A 13,314-nucleotide genomic window follows, 5' to 3' on the forward strand; every position below is an offset into this window, starting at 1 on the left:
ATGAAAAAAATTTAAATATTCAGAGAAGCAGAAGAAACATTTTGGATTGATGTAAAGGCCCAAGCAGGGAGGAAACAAGCTGTGTGAGGTATGCAAGTGTGTATATTTTAAATAATGTTCAAACATCAGCTGTATACCAGGAGGAAACTGAAGACTTAGTACTTGAGGTGTCAGTTGATTTGTAAGACCTGCTGAAAGAATGAAATAACTATGTAATTGAAGGTATAATTATATGGTGAACTGAAACTTGTTCTTTATGCTGAATGTTAAGAAGCTTTCAACATTTGTCTACTGATGTACACAGATAAAAGGAAGAGCTCAGGTAAGAGTGCTGAGAACACTCTGCATGGCAGTCAATTCAAGAAAAATGCCTACATCCTACTTTACTGAAAATACATGAAGTTTTGAGTTTCATGGAAAAAATGTTATTTTTATTATTCTTATAGCTGACTAACTTTACTGATGTTCTTCTTTGAAAAAACCTGAAGATATCTGAAAAGGGGTAACAAGAAGGCAACTCTGCAACCTTTCATTCTTAGGGCATATAATGAAGCTATGCAGTTGCTTATCAATTCCTTAAAGCCAGACACATTTGGATCCCCATCTTAGGTCTTCCACTTACCAGTTACATGACCTTTGGTGAATTAGACAATCAATATATTTCTCACAGTACTCCCAGAAAAATATTTAAGGTACAAATTTGGCCAAAAACATAACTTCTCTTAAGTCTTATTACCCTTCCTATTTGATAATACCCCAATAATTAATACAATTAAAGATTTAAATGGGATAATCCATGTAGAGCCCCTAGCGTTATACCTTGAGCATATGTGCTTAAATTTATTAAATTCCTTTTCCTTATGTGTGTCTACATTAAAACTAGCCCATTTTCAGATAGTCATCAAATAGAAAAGTATATAGTCATTTTGCCAGCTCTGATTTCAGCAATGAGCCCCAATTGGAAACCACTTTCCTGATTGTGCATGCCTAACCCAGCTTGACTGTCTAATAAGTACTGTCTAATGGATTTTATTGTTTTCCTTATTGTGATTATAAATGCAGATAATTACATATTTGCATTAGGAATATGCTGCTTCCAAAGCACACAGACTACTTTTATATAAGACTTAATCCTTTCCCAGATTTGGACAGGGCCAATCAAGGGCTTCCCCCATAGCTTCTCTATCTGAAAACAGGCCAGTTTAAATACGTGCACATGGGCGCGCACACACACATACTTCTTCCACAGCCAGATTGAAGAGAGCTATCTTCTTTATAATTCTTTTATCAAAAATAAATCTTGACTAATTTCAGTCACAAAATATTATATGTGAAACTAATTAGCACAATGTCTGTATCCTAAGAGGTACCTAATAATTATTAGTTTCCCTTCACTGATAATTAGAGTGGATATAAAAATAAGTTTTAAAACTGTGGAAAGAGCCAAGATGTCCATCAACAGATGAATGGATAAAGAAGATGTGGTATATATATGCAATGGAATATTATGCAGCCATCAAAAGGAATAAGATCTTGCCATTTGCAACGACGTGGATGGAACTGGAGGGTATTATGCTGAGCGAAATAAGTCAAACAGAGAAAGACATGTATCATATGACCTCACTGATATGAGGAATTCTTAATCTCAGGAAACAAACTGAGGGTTGCTGGAGTGGGGGGTGGGGTGGGAGGGATGGGGTGACTGGGTGATGGACACTGGGGAGGGTATGTGTTCTGGTAAGCGCTGTGAATTGTGCAGGACTGTTGAATCTCAGATCTGTACCTCTGAAACAAATAATGCAATATATGTTAAGAAAGAAAAAAAGAAGAAGAAGAATGTAGCAGGAGGGGAAGAATGAAGGGGGGGAAATCGGAGGGGGAGAAGAACCATGAGAGACGATGGACTCTGAAAAACAAACTGGGGGTTCTAGAGGGGAGGGGGTTGGGAGGATGGGTTAGCCTGGTGATGGGTATTGAGGAGGGCACGTTCTGCATGGAGCACTGGGTGTTATGCACAAACAATGAATCATGGAACACTATATCTAAAACTAATGATGTAATGTATGGGGATTAACATAACAATAAAAAAAAATTAAAAAAAAAAATAAGTTTTAAATTTTCTCATTTTTTGAAATTTAATATACACCCAGTCTTTATATTAGCCTTACTAACATTGTAAAAGCAGTCAATTTTACTTAAGCTCACAAATCACACCCTAAAAAAAATCCCAACAAGGTCCAATTATTGTACTAATTACTGTTAGAAAAGGAGACGACATTAAATAGAACCCCACCCATTTTTACCATTCTAAATTACCACTAGCAAAGAAAGACAAAAGTCCAGACAGTCTAGTTGTCAGGGCTATCTCTACAATCTGTGGATTCTATTCCTTATCCCATTTAAACTGCAGGTGAGATACTGTCATAGGAGTTTTAGTGAACTGGTCCATCCTAGAAAATACAATCCTGAAAAACTGATTTTTGTACTCTAATCAAAAGGTTTTCTAAAAACCCAAACACCCAGAATAATAGAAGCAAAATTAATAGGTACTTTTTACTGTATCCCTTAGAAGCAAATCATTATTAAATACATTTATTTTATAAACTAATTGCTACATGCTTATAGCTTCATATGCTCACATTGTTCTTTATAAATCATAGTATATATCTAAAAACATTTGCCCAAAGCACCTTTGTTTTTAATTCAAATACACACACACACCGAAAAACTAGAAATAAAGGGACACTTATAGAAAACATTTGCAAAGCTCAATCAATAAGTCCACAATTCCATTCTTTTATTTGTTAGAATACTTCAATAAGACATAATGCTTGAATAACCATAAGCAAACATACAAGTTGTGGGTATGCTAAAATAATAATATGTAGCAAAAGAATAAAATAAAAGAGTACTGCATTCTGCCCAAAATAAGTGAAAATATTTTTTCACAGAACAAAAACCAAATTAAAAATAATGTGTTAAGAAATAAATTTTGGTGACTGGTATATGCTAAATAGGCTTTAATATTATTGTATAAGCAGGGTAATAATCTGGGTAATGGAAGTGTTACAGCTAATATTAACATGATTAATAGTGTGTTCTATGTAGCTCATTCTTTTCCTGTATCATCTTTCTATAGCACTTTTTTAAATAATTGAACTGGGTAGGGTAGTTGAGTTTTAAAATCAACCATACAACTTTTCCTTAATAGCTGTTATTGTCAGTTTCAAAAAGATGTGAGAAAGATTTACATGATGCTTACATGGGAATGTAGCACACTGATTTCTCACCTTGGTTTCTCCCTTCTACACACAAAAAAAAGAAAAAATTAGTATGTTCCTATAATCATACCTATTCTTTCTTTTTCGGATATTTATTTTAGTGGTGGCTAAATGTCCATAGCAAACTCATTATTTAAACAATCTCAATAATCAAATTATTCACCCAGCTGTAAAGATTTACCACCTCTCACCTCTGGTAAAGCAGAAATGTTATTGTTCTCTAAATTCAGCTCTTCAAGGGCACTGCATTTTGCCAGTGATCTGGGTATTGCTGACAGTCTGTTGTATCTCAGACCAAGACGACTTAAACTGGACAGGTTTCCTGTGAATACAAAAAAAGGAATTTTTTTTAAATCTGATAAACTTGTTAATTTCTTGTTGTATTGTTTTATTGTTAATACAACCTCTGGTATCACATTTTTAGATGGGCCAGGTTTAAATGTCAAATGTAGCGTAGCCAGCCTCTGGTTTTAAATTAAACAATATTACCAGCCTTAAAAATTACAGAAGCAGATGCCTGTGTCAGACTTAACTTTGTGGAGACAAATATTTTGATGTCTTTCGACTTTCACCATCTTTCTGGAGTTTGCCCATTTCTTTCTTTTTGCTTTGACCGTTTTTCAGAAAGTTGTTGAATAACCTTATTAGATGTAACACTACTACAATACTTACAGAAAACATTTATTAGCTTATAGCATAAATTAAACCTTGAAACCCTAGGAGGGCAGTCACGATGCCTCATAATCCTCTCTAATTATCAATCACCTGCATCCTTCCCTCTTGCTGAAGAAGTCAGTGATTAAAGTTACAAGAAATCACTAAATCGAGCTAATTTTTACTCTTTACTTCTGCAAGGCAAAAATTCGCCACTGATAATGAAAATATTCTAATAATTAAATACCATAAGTATAGCCAACTATAATGCAGAAAAACTTAGCAAACATTTCAATTCCTGTAGGAATTGGAATTGGAATTATTCCAGAGGTATGCTATTTTCATGTATATTACTTTCTTATAATAGTGTCTGGAAATTGGGCCAAGAGTTTGCTGGTTCTGTTTAAGTGAGATTCCAACAGGCAGAAAACTGAATTCAAAAGCAACAATAAAAACTATCACTTAGCAAAGACAAGTTAATTTTGTGTTTAAAATGCTTCCTAAATTAACGAAGGATGCTTTACTGAATCTTTCTAATGACATTCTGGTAAGACGTGTCAATTTTGGAGGGGGGAAAAAACAAGCTGAGGATTGGATGACTTTCCAAAGCCCCAAAGAATTTAGAGATTAGAAATAAGGGCAAGAATATTGTTATCACTGCACTATGACATTGACTATGATACAAATGTTTAACATTTGGGTTCGCAGAAAATAAAATAATCTGCTTTGTGATGAAATGTTAATTACAGTTATATTTGTGGTGGCAAAAAAAATGGGGACAACCTATTTATTCAAGAATCTATGAAGAATTATTTAAACTGGAGACACCACAGTGTCACAAAGAATTTTATGTTATCCATGTGACTTGGGGCAAGTTACTTAACGAGTCTATTTCCTCATCCATAAAGTAAGGATAACACCAAATACTTGACAGGGTTGCTCTAATTGTTAAATACAATGTGTGTAAGATATGCAGCACAATGACTGATACATATGTTCAAAACATGATTTTATTCTGTAGTATATGTCTATATTCTACTATATTCTATACCTATAAAAATTATGTTACAAAAAATTTTAAGATGTGAAAGACTTTATGATATTAAGTGAAAAAAGAAGATAAGAAAAATTATGCATTTTATATGATCTCAACAATGCAAAAAAACAAGTAGAAAAGAATGGAAAGGAAACATCAAAACTAAGTCATCTCTGCATGGCAGAATTACGGAAGATTAATTTTTTTTCCTGTGAACTTACCTTTTTCCTAATTTTCGATAGCTTTGTCATTTAAAAACATTTTAAGAAAAAGTCTATAATTCTAAAGTCATTTTAATTTTAAAAACTGCAATATCTTTATACCATTCTTTTTTTTTTTTTTTAAAGATTTTATTTATTTAATTGACAGAGACACAGCGATAGAGGGAACACAAGCAGGGGGAGTGGGAGAGGGAGAAGCAGGCCTCCCGCTGAGCAGGGAGCCCGATGCAGGGCTTGATCCCAGGACCCCGGAACCATGACCTGGGCCGAAGGCAGACGCTTAACGACTGAGCCACCCAGGCGCCCTATACCATTCTTTTTTTGAATGAATATTTTACATCATGGAGACATTTTTATACTAACGTAGAGGTAAGACATCTGGACACTTTACATTGTGAGGCTCATCTTCTCCATAAAGTGTAGATAAGAGCTAAATCATGGAAAAACAGAGCATGGTGGTTTGAATTCTTAAATAGGCACCCTGATTAAAAAAAGAGATGAAAAAACACCTAAGCAGCAGCAATAAGAGCCATCTGAGAGTAATAAGCATTGACTCTAGCATAAGATAATGTGAAGAGACTTATCAAAGCCACCACCTAGTTAGTGGCAAAACTAGAATCAAACTCAGCTGGCTCTTATAACAAGTAATCATTCTTCAAGATCTTCACTGACTGCACTCCAGATAGCTTGCTGCCTCTTGACACAGAAGCCTATGTTCATTCTTACTCCCATGTTGTTTGTCCATACTGTTGTGCTCATGGAAAGCATTTTTATTCCATACTGAGTCCAAAACACTCGTTCATGAAGCTTTCCCTGGCCATTCTATCAAGATCTCATTGATCTCCCTGTAAATTGGACTCATGACTGCATATTGACTTCACTCTAAGATGGCATTTAATTATACTTGTTTTTATGTTGTCAGTCATTTCATGGATTAGTTACCTCCACCCAACAGACTGAAAACCCTTTAGTAAGAAACCTAATATATTTCTATCTCCCCAAAGAATACGTTTCAGTGCTAAGCCCACAGCAGGCATTCATTTATATTTTAATTAACTGCAGAAGCTAAAGCATTTTACTATTTGTCCTCCTCTCCATTAGGAACAAAAGGTAAAAACTTAAAATTACATGAGATGCTTTTCTTTGACCCACCCTCATTTTAAAATAGGGAGGGAGGGAAGAAATAAATATTTTATCCTTTGCCTATCCCATGCCCCCTATAGCTACAACAAGGCTGGTAACGGTGGAAATTTTCCTACAAGCAGTGATAATGTCTGATTTTAAAGAACTTCAAAAATCTTACGGTAAAATTTTAATTTGCTGTATGAAGTTGAAGACAGAAAAAGCGGTCGACCTTGGGGGAGCGGGGGAGACAGCATTCCTTTCTCTCCTGCATACCACTGCTTTCCCTATGGAAGAAGGCTGCTCCAATGTAATAAAATGGCTGAAGCATTTACCAAGGAGTCTCTGAATCTGCCAGAAGAGTAAAGCACAAAGACCCCATATTTTTGCTCTATCAACTGACATCCCTCATTCAATCACTGTTTAGAGCAGAGCAGTACACAAATACAATATTTTAAACTTTATTTATTCTCATCAAAACCTAAAAGCTTTCTCTGATAACAAAGATTAGTATAACAAATTCCAAATGTTTATCAATTCAAAAGCCCAATAAATAGAACCAGATTCCTGAAATTTCTCTTCTAAAAGCAAAATAACTCTTGAATTTCTCACTTTTAAAATCAGAATAGGTTTCCAGAATTTAAAAATTACAAAATGAAAATAATGCAGTGAAACTGCAACATGACTTTAGTACCAAAATTTGTGGTTATTTAAACAGAAATAGTACCTCCAACTTTCCTAAACTTTTTCTTTTTCCCTTTTTTTTTTTGGTGTGGTAGAAATTAAACTTTAAAAAAATGTAATCTATGAGAATATGCTATTCTGATGAGAAACTCACATGTGCAAAGCTCTTATCACTTTACTGAGAGCATGGCATGTTCGGTCATCCGCATTTTGCCAAAATCCATGACTTTCAGCAAAATAAAAGAGGTGAAAAAAAATTAAGGATGAAATATCAAAATTCTCTTGTGTGAGGAAAAAAGCTGGACATCAGAAGTGTGACATTTACTATGATTCATCCCCTGTAGTGATTTCAACTCTAGCCTCTTTCAGTGATTGGTTTTACCACAAACTAAACTGCAACCTAGAAATCAAGCCATGACTTGCTTTAATGTTGAGCCATTGTGACTAAGAAATAAAATCAATGTTGCTGAGCTTCTGTGTATAAATGTAGGCTGATCACTGCCAATCACTGGCATTTAGCTTTTAAGTGCTTAACTTTGACTGTTAAGTTGTTCTGTGCTCTGCTCTGACAGCTTGCTTTCTTATGCTGTCAATTTTTAAATTACACCAACATCAAATGACTATGAATTAAAATTAGATGCTTTCAATTTCAGCAAATATAATCAGCATCTTTAGGTTAATTCAGTATAACTTTTGAGTAAAACTCTTAATTCAAATGATCTTAATTTTATTTTAACAAAGTAGCAAAAAAAAAAAAATCAGTAGAAAAGGCACACAGTTCTAAAATGAAAATAATGTCAAAGGTACTTTTTTTTCCCAGAAACACTGAACCAAAAAAACTGAAAGCAAACTGAAAAGCAAGCAATATAAAAATTCTTAATGTCAAAAACCCAAAAGAATGCCACCATTAAAAAGAAAACTAGTAAAGTTGTTACATGAAGCTGCACTGTAATTACCTAAAACCTAATTACTAAAACTCTACTTGTTGATACAACCATAATTACTGTAACATTTCTTCAGAGCCCAGTGCAACAAAAGACCTCTGTGAATTGTTCTGTGCTCCAGCCTTGAAGGCAAGGTCTTGTTGCAGATTTCTCTATCTCATTTGACAAGAAATAGAAAATAAAATATTTTTTCCTACTTGAGACCTCTTACCTCCCCCTACCCCTGGTTTCATAAAATCACCAGAGATCACAGAAGGCTTTAACATATCAAGTTCATAGTTTGAAACAAAATGCTGTAATGAAGTTTAACATTTTCTACAGTTCATAACTGATTCCTGAATTAGAAAATATTTACATGAAAGAGAATATACATTTTATTCAACAGGGTAGACTAATGGTTAAGTCAGAGAAACTATAAATATGTTTTGAAGTACTCTCTCACTTAACTACAACCAGCTGTCCCCTCCCTACTTCCTTCTGCCTCTTCTCCACATCCTGTGAGCTGTCAGTGATCCTAGCACTGCTCAGCCTGGATGTAAATGGCAGTGATTACTGCCAAGGAGTAAGAAACTACTCTAGGAGTGTTCGTGTTAAATAAAGAAAGGGGTAAAAACATCTCAGTCTACTTATAAGAAAAAAGAAAAGGCAAGGAAATAAAATGATTTTTGGAAAACTTGATTGTCAGGTGACAGTTAAAAGATCTCATTTCAATTGTGAGTTTAGAGCAAGTTTCTTTAGTCCAGGGAAAGGAGAGTAAGGCAGCTGCTGTGGGACTTACATCAACTGTGCAGGATAGGTGTGGATTTTTTTTTTTAAGTTATACTTTTCAAGAAGTAGAAGAGGAAAAATATCAGGAGAACTATGTTCCATAAGTTTACCACTAAATGTTTTGGGTGAATTTCTCTTCTCTGATAAATGAGAGGGATGACTCTCAAAGGTCAATCGATTAAGACTACAGGGATTTATAATAGACCAAGACCCAAATGTTTGAATTTCTCACCAAATCTCAGCCTTCTGCTATACAATCAAAATACTGGGGATGAGAGAGATGGAAAAGGCAAAAGAATTTTTAATATACATGGTATATAATAAATGACAATATTATAAAAATTTCAATAAATATTACTCATTTTGCCATTACTTGGATTAACAGCTATAAATACTCCATTTGTTGACAACTATCAAAGCATGTAAGAATAAATAAAGTATTTACAATTTTCTTATTGTTAATGTTTCAGTTCTCACTGATTTGCAATACATACTTATAATTTGATCATGCAGAATGTTCTAGAAGCAAGGCATTTATGTTATTTTGAGATAACATCTTAACCACAACAGATTAATAATGAAGTCAAATGTTTTCATATTAATAAACATACTTAAAATACAGTTATTCTGACAGAAGCGAGATACACAAAATTAAGAAAGCCAGGAGAAAGAAGGATACATGGAGAAGTCACCCTTTGTCAGAAGAAGTGAATCCAAAAAACCAGGACCCTAGTCCTAGTAAATGGAAGATTTTTATCATCCACCACCACCGATACTTTCTCTGTTTGCCAGGGCTATTCATTTTTGTACTCTAATTTCATCCCCCTTTCATTGTTATTTGACACAACACAGATTCAGACACATGCATAAAATATTAAACAAAATATTGTTGGACTATTTGAGAGAAACAACAGCGCTGACTGATGACCGTGCCCTATATATATCCATTTGATCAGTTGAAAGAGTAAAGGAAATTATGTGGGTATTTAGGAGAAAGAGTCCTAAGCAGAGAGACCAAGAAGTATAAAAGCCCTGATGCTAGAACTTGCCTGATATGCTTAAGGAGCAATAAAGTGTTTAGCATCTATAATCCTAACAAATACACAGTGACTAAGCATTGGTAAGAGGGATAAGAATATTAACTTTATAACATTTCAAGCATCTTTAATTTTGGTTCCCCTGTCTGATTTGCAGTAAACAACCTTTATTTTTCTTTCTAAAACTGAGCAACTATGCTTTTACATGCTTTTTTAATGTCATAAAAAAAAGATTATGCATTATTCTTTCTTTTCTCCTTTACTGTTGCAACTAATTGGTTATTCAAAATAAGCAAACTTATAGACATATCTTGCAATGTAAGAACATACAACACAAACTAAGTATGTCTATGTAATTCAAGAAAACTATAAAGTATATAAACTATATAAAACTATCAAAATTAAACCTATATGTTGATTGGCTCAGAGTATCCCAGGGAAATGGACTCTGAAAAATCAACACTGAGAAATATAATGGAGTTCTTGAATTTCAGAAATAAAGGAAAGTACTCTGGGTGGCCAGGCAAAAAGATTGTCCACTTACAATGCGAAAAAACTGGACTGGCCTCATACTTTATTCAATGCCAGAAGACAGTACAACTACCTCTTAGTTCTACTAAGATGCTCAAGGAAACAAAGCTGGACCCAGTGATTTTTACATCCATCCAAACTGTTCAAGCATAAAGGCTACAAACATTCTATAACTAGGGAACTATTATTTATGAACCATTTCTGAGAAAACTATAAGATTGACTTGAGCCAACCAAGAGACGACTGGGGCAACTATGACAACAGGACTGTTGATGAACATCAAAATGAAAAACAACAAGAGATCAGCATAACAAGATGTAACATAAATGTTACATGTCCCGACAGTGTATCTGACAAAAATTAGGAGGAAAAAAAAGACAAAAAAATGACAGGTAGTAGAATAAATTCACTGATTGCCTCATCTATGTCACTCTACTCAACAAAAGAAAATTAGAAAGTATTCTGAAAAAAAGAAAAAGAAATACACAATATATCAGGATTTGTGGAATGCTACTAAAAGCAGTACATAAGGGGAAATTTATAGCACTAAATGCACATATAAGATGAAATTTTCATGTAAGATCATACAACACAAACTAAATATGTCAATACGTAATTCAAGAAAAGTCAAGAAAAAACAAAAAACTCACATCGATGACCTCAAGCTTCCACCACAAGAAACTAAAAAGGAATAAAACTCAAAACAGATAAAAGGAAATAATAAAGGTCAAGGTGGAAATCAATGAAATAAAAGTCAGAGAAACAATATAGAAAATCAGTAAAACTTAGAGATAATCAATAAAACTGATACAATTCTAACCAGACAGGAAAAAAAGAGATCTAAGTTACTGATCTCAGGAATGAGAGAAGTGACATGACGATAGATTCTACAGATATCAAAATAATAAGGGAATATTAGAAACAATTTTATGCCTATTAAATGTGACAAATGAAATGGACCCATTCCTTGAAAGACATAAATGATTAAGTCTGCCCAAGAATAAAGTGAGGGGCTCCTGGGAGACACAGTTGGTTAAGCCTCCAACTCTTGGTTTCAGCTCAGGTCCTGATCTAAAGGTCGTGAGATGGAGCCCCATGTAGGGCTCCCTGCTGAGTGCAGTGTCTGCTTAAGACTCTCTCTCCCTCTCTCTCTGCCCCTCCTCCTCCTTCTCTCTAAAATAAATAAATCTTTAAAAAATAAAACAGTGACAATCTAAATAGCTCTGTATCTATTAAAGAAATTGAACATTTTTTAAAGATTTATTATTTATTTTAGAGAGAGAGCACAGGGGAAGGAGCAGAGAATCCTCCAGCAGACTCCCCACCGACACAGGGCTCAATCCCAGGACCTTGAGATCATGACCTGCTGCAAAATCCAGTCTGCCGCCCAACTGAGTGAGCCACCCAGGTGCCCCAAAATTGAAATTGTTTTTAAAAGCATTCCTACAAAGAAAATTCCTGGCCCCAGTGGCTTCACTGATGAATCTTACCACATATTAAAGGAAGAAATAATGCCAATTTTATACAAACTGTTCCCCAAACTGAAGAGTAGGAACACTTTCCTACTTACTATATATGGCCAGCATTACCCAGAAACTGAAACTAGACAAAGAACAGGTTTTATAACATTATATGTTACTATGGTATATTCAAAGCAATTAAGTACATCTACTTTTTAAAACTTCTACCAGAATGTATCTTTTTCATTATGTCTTCTTGGTAAGCAATGTCAATCATATTATCTGAGTTTTTGTCAAGTTCAGGAAAAGATTATAAAATTATATTTTATTTAGTTTCTTCATTGTATTCTCTTTCTAGAACTTCTAGTCCTTTCTCTCATGACTCTTCATCACTCACTTTGTATCCTTCTTTTTGTTCTAGATTCTAACAGACTTCTTCCACTTATCCTACACACATCGCTATTCTGGTCTTTGGATGTTTCATTCTATTACACGGTATTTCCCATTAAATTGAACTTTATATGGCAAAGATACTTCTAAGGAATGTATTCCTTGTTTCTTTTTTGCACCAGTCTGATCATGTTTTATAAATGTAACACATATATTTTCTATGCTCTTTTTCTTCTAGGGTCACTTTGTTCATCCTGGCCATTTCAACAGATTTTAAGATAGAAAAGTAAGAAATAATTGTGTTCAGTCTCTACTGATCCAGAAATCCGATTCCTTTATTTATAAAGGAAATTTGGTAAAATTCTTAAGAATATAGTAGGATAATTCACTATATGTTATACACCATCTTGCCTTTCAGAAATAAATCTAATGCAGTTAACTAGTTAACTAGAATACTTAGTCTGTTGCCACTACAAACAGTAACGTGATATAAAGAACTCCGGGCTAAGAATCAGGAAGATATAGGTTCTAACGGCTAGTTATTATATCCTTCTAAAGAAGTCTCAGATTAGTTGTCCTGTAACTTAAAACAAAAAATTCCTTAACAATTGCTTCTGTTTCAAGAAATGGTAGACTAGCTAATTCAGACAAACCCTCCCACTGAAAAAAGTTAAATACACTTCCAAAACAAAAACAGAGAGCTAACAAGATAATGACTAATTACCAGGCCAGAAACTGGCTGGAAACCCAAGAAATAAGCAAAATAATGGACAAAATTTTGTCCTAAGAGTGCTTCTCTAACTGGAAGAAACAGCTGATCAGGCATGTTTCTGCCAAGAGTCAAAATCTACAACCAGCCAAGGGTGGGGAGTCCAGAAATCAGTATCAACTGGGATACTATACGGCTGCACCCTAGCACTAAGGGTAAACCAGAGGTAAAAGAGCCCTTCAATCAGTCTACAGACTACCTTTGAGTGACCTGGGGGACCAGAAAAATTTCAAACCTTAGAACACAGATGGATTCAAGTGGTCCCCTTAGGTACCTGACAGAAACAAATGAAAATCCTTCTGGAAAAAGATCTCACCATCATAGGCCTCTTATGATATAGTAACAGAAGAACCTCATAAATATTCACTACTGGAATTACAAAAATTAAGTACAGGTGTAATTTTCCTAAATAAACAT

The 13,314-nt window shown here is 34.3% G+C and overlaps 1 protein-coding gene across 3 annotated transcripts in view; it reads right to left on the reverse strand.

Moving 5' to 3' along the window:
* SHOC2 (SHOC2 leucine rich repeat scaffold protein) overlaps positions 1-13,314 on the reverse strand; it is a 93,606-nt gene that overhangs the window by 12,521 nt on the left and 67,771 nt on the right. For all 3 annotated transcript variants that reach the window (XM_036098907.2, XM_078077122.1, XM_036098897.2), the window contains exon 4: positions 3,473-3,603. In XM_036098907.2, coding sequence (XP_035954800.1) covers positions 3,473-3,603 — 131 coding nt within the window. The remainder of the gene's footprint in view (positions 1-3,472; positions 3,604-13,314) is intronic.

Source organism: Halichoerus grypus, chromosome 7 (assembly GCF_964656455.1).
Source record: "Halichoerus grypus chromosome 7, mHalGry1.hap1.1, whole genome shotgun sequence".
Classification (NCBI taxonomy): domain Eukaryota; kingdom Metazoa; phylum Chordata; class Mammalia; order Carnivora; family Phocidae; genus Halichoerus; species Halichoerus grypus.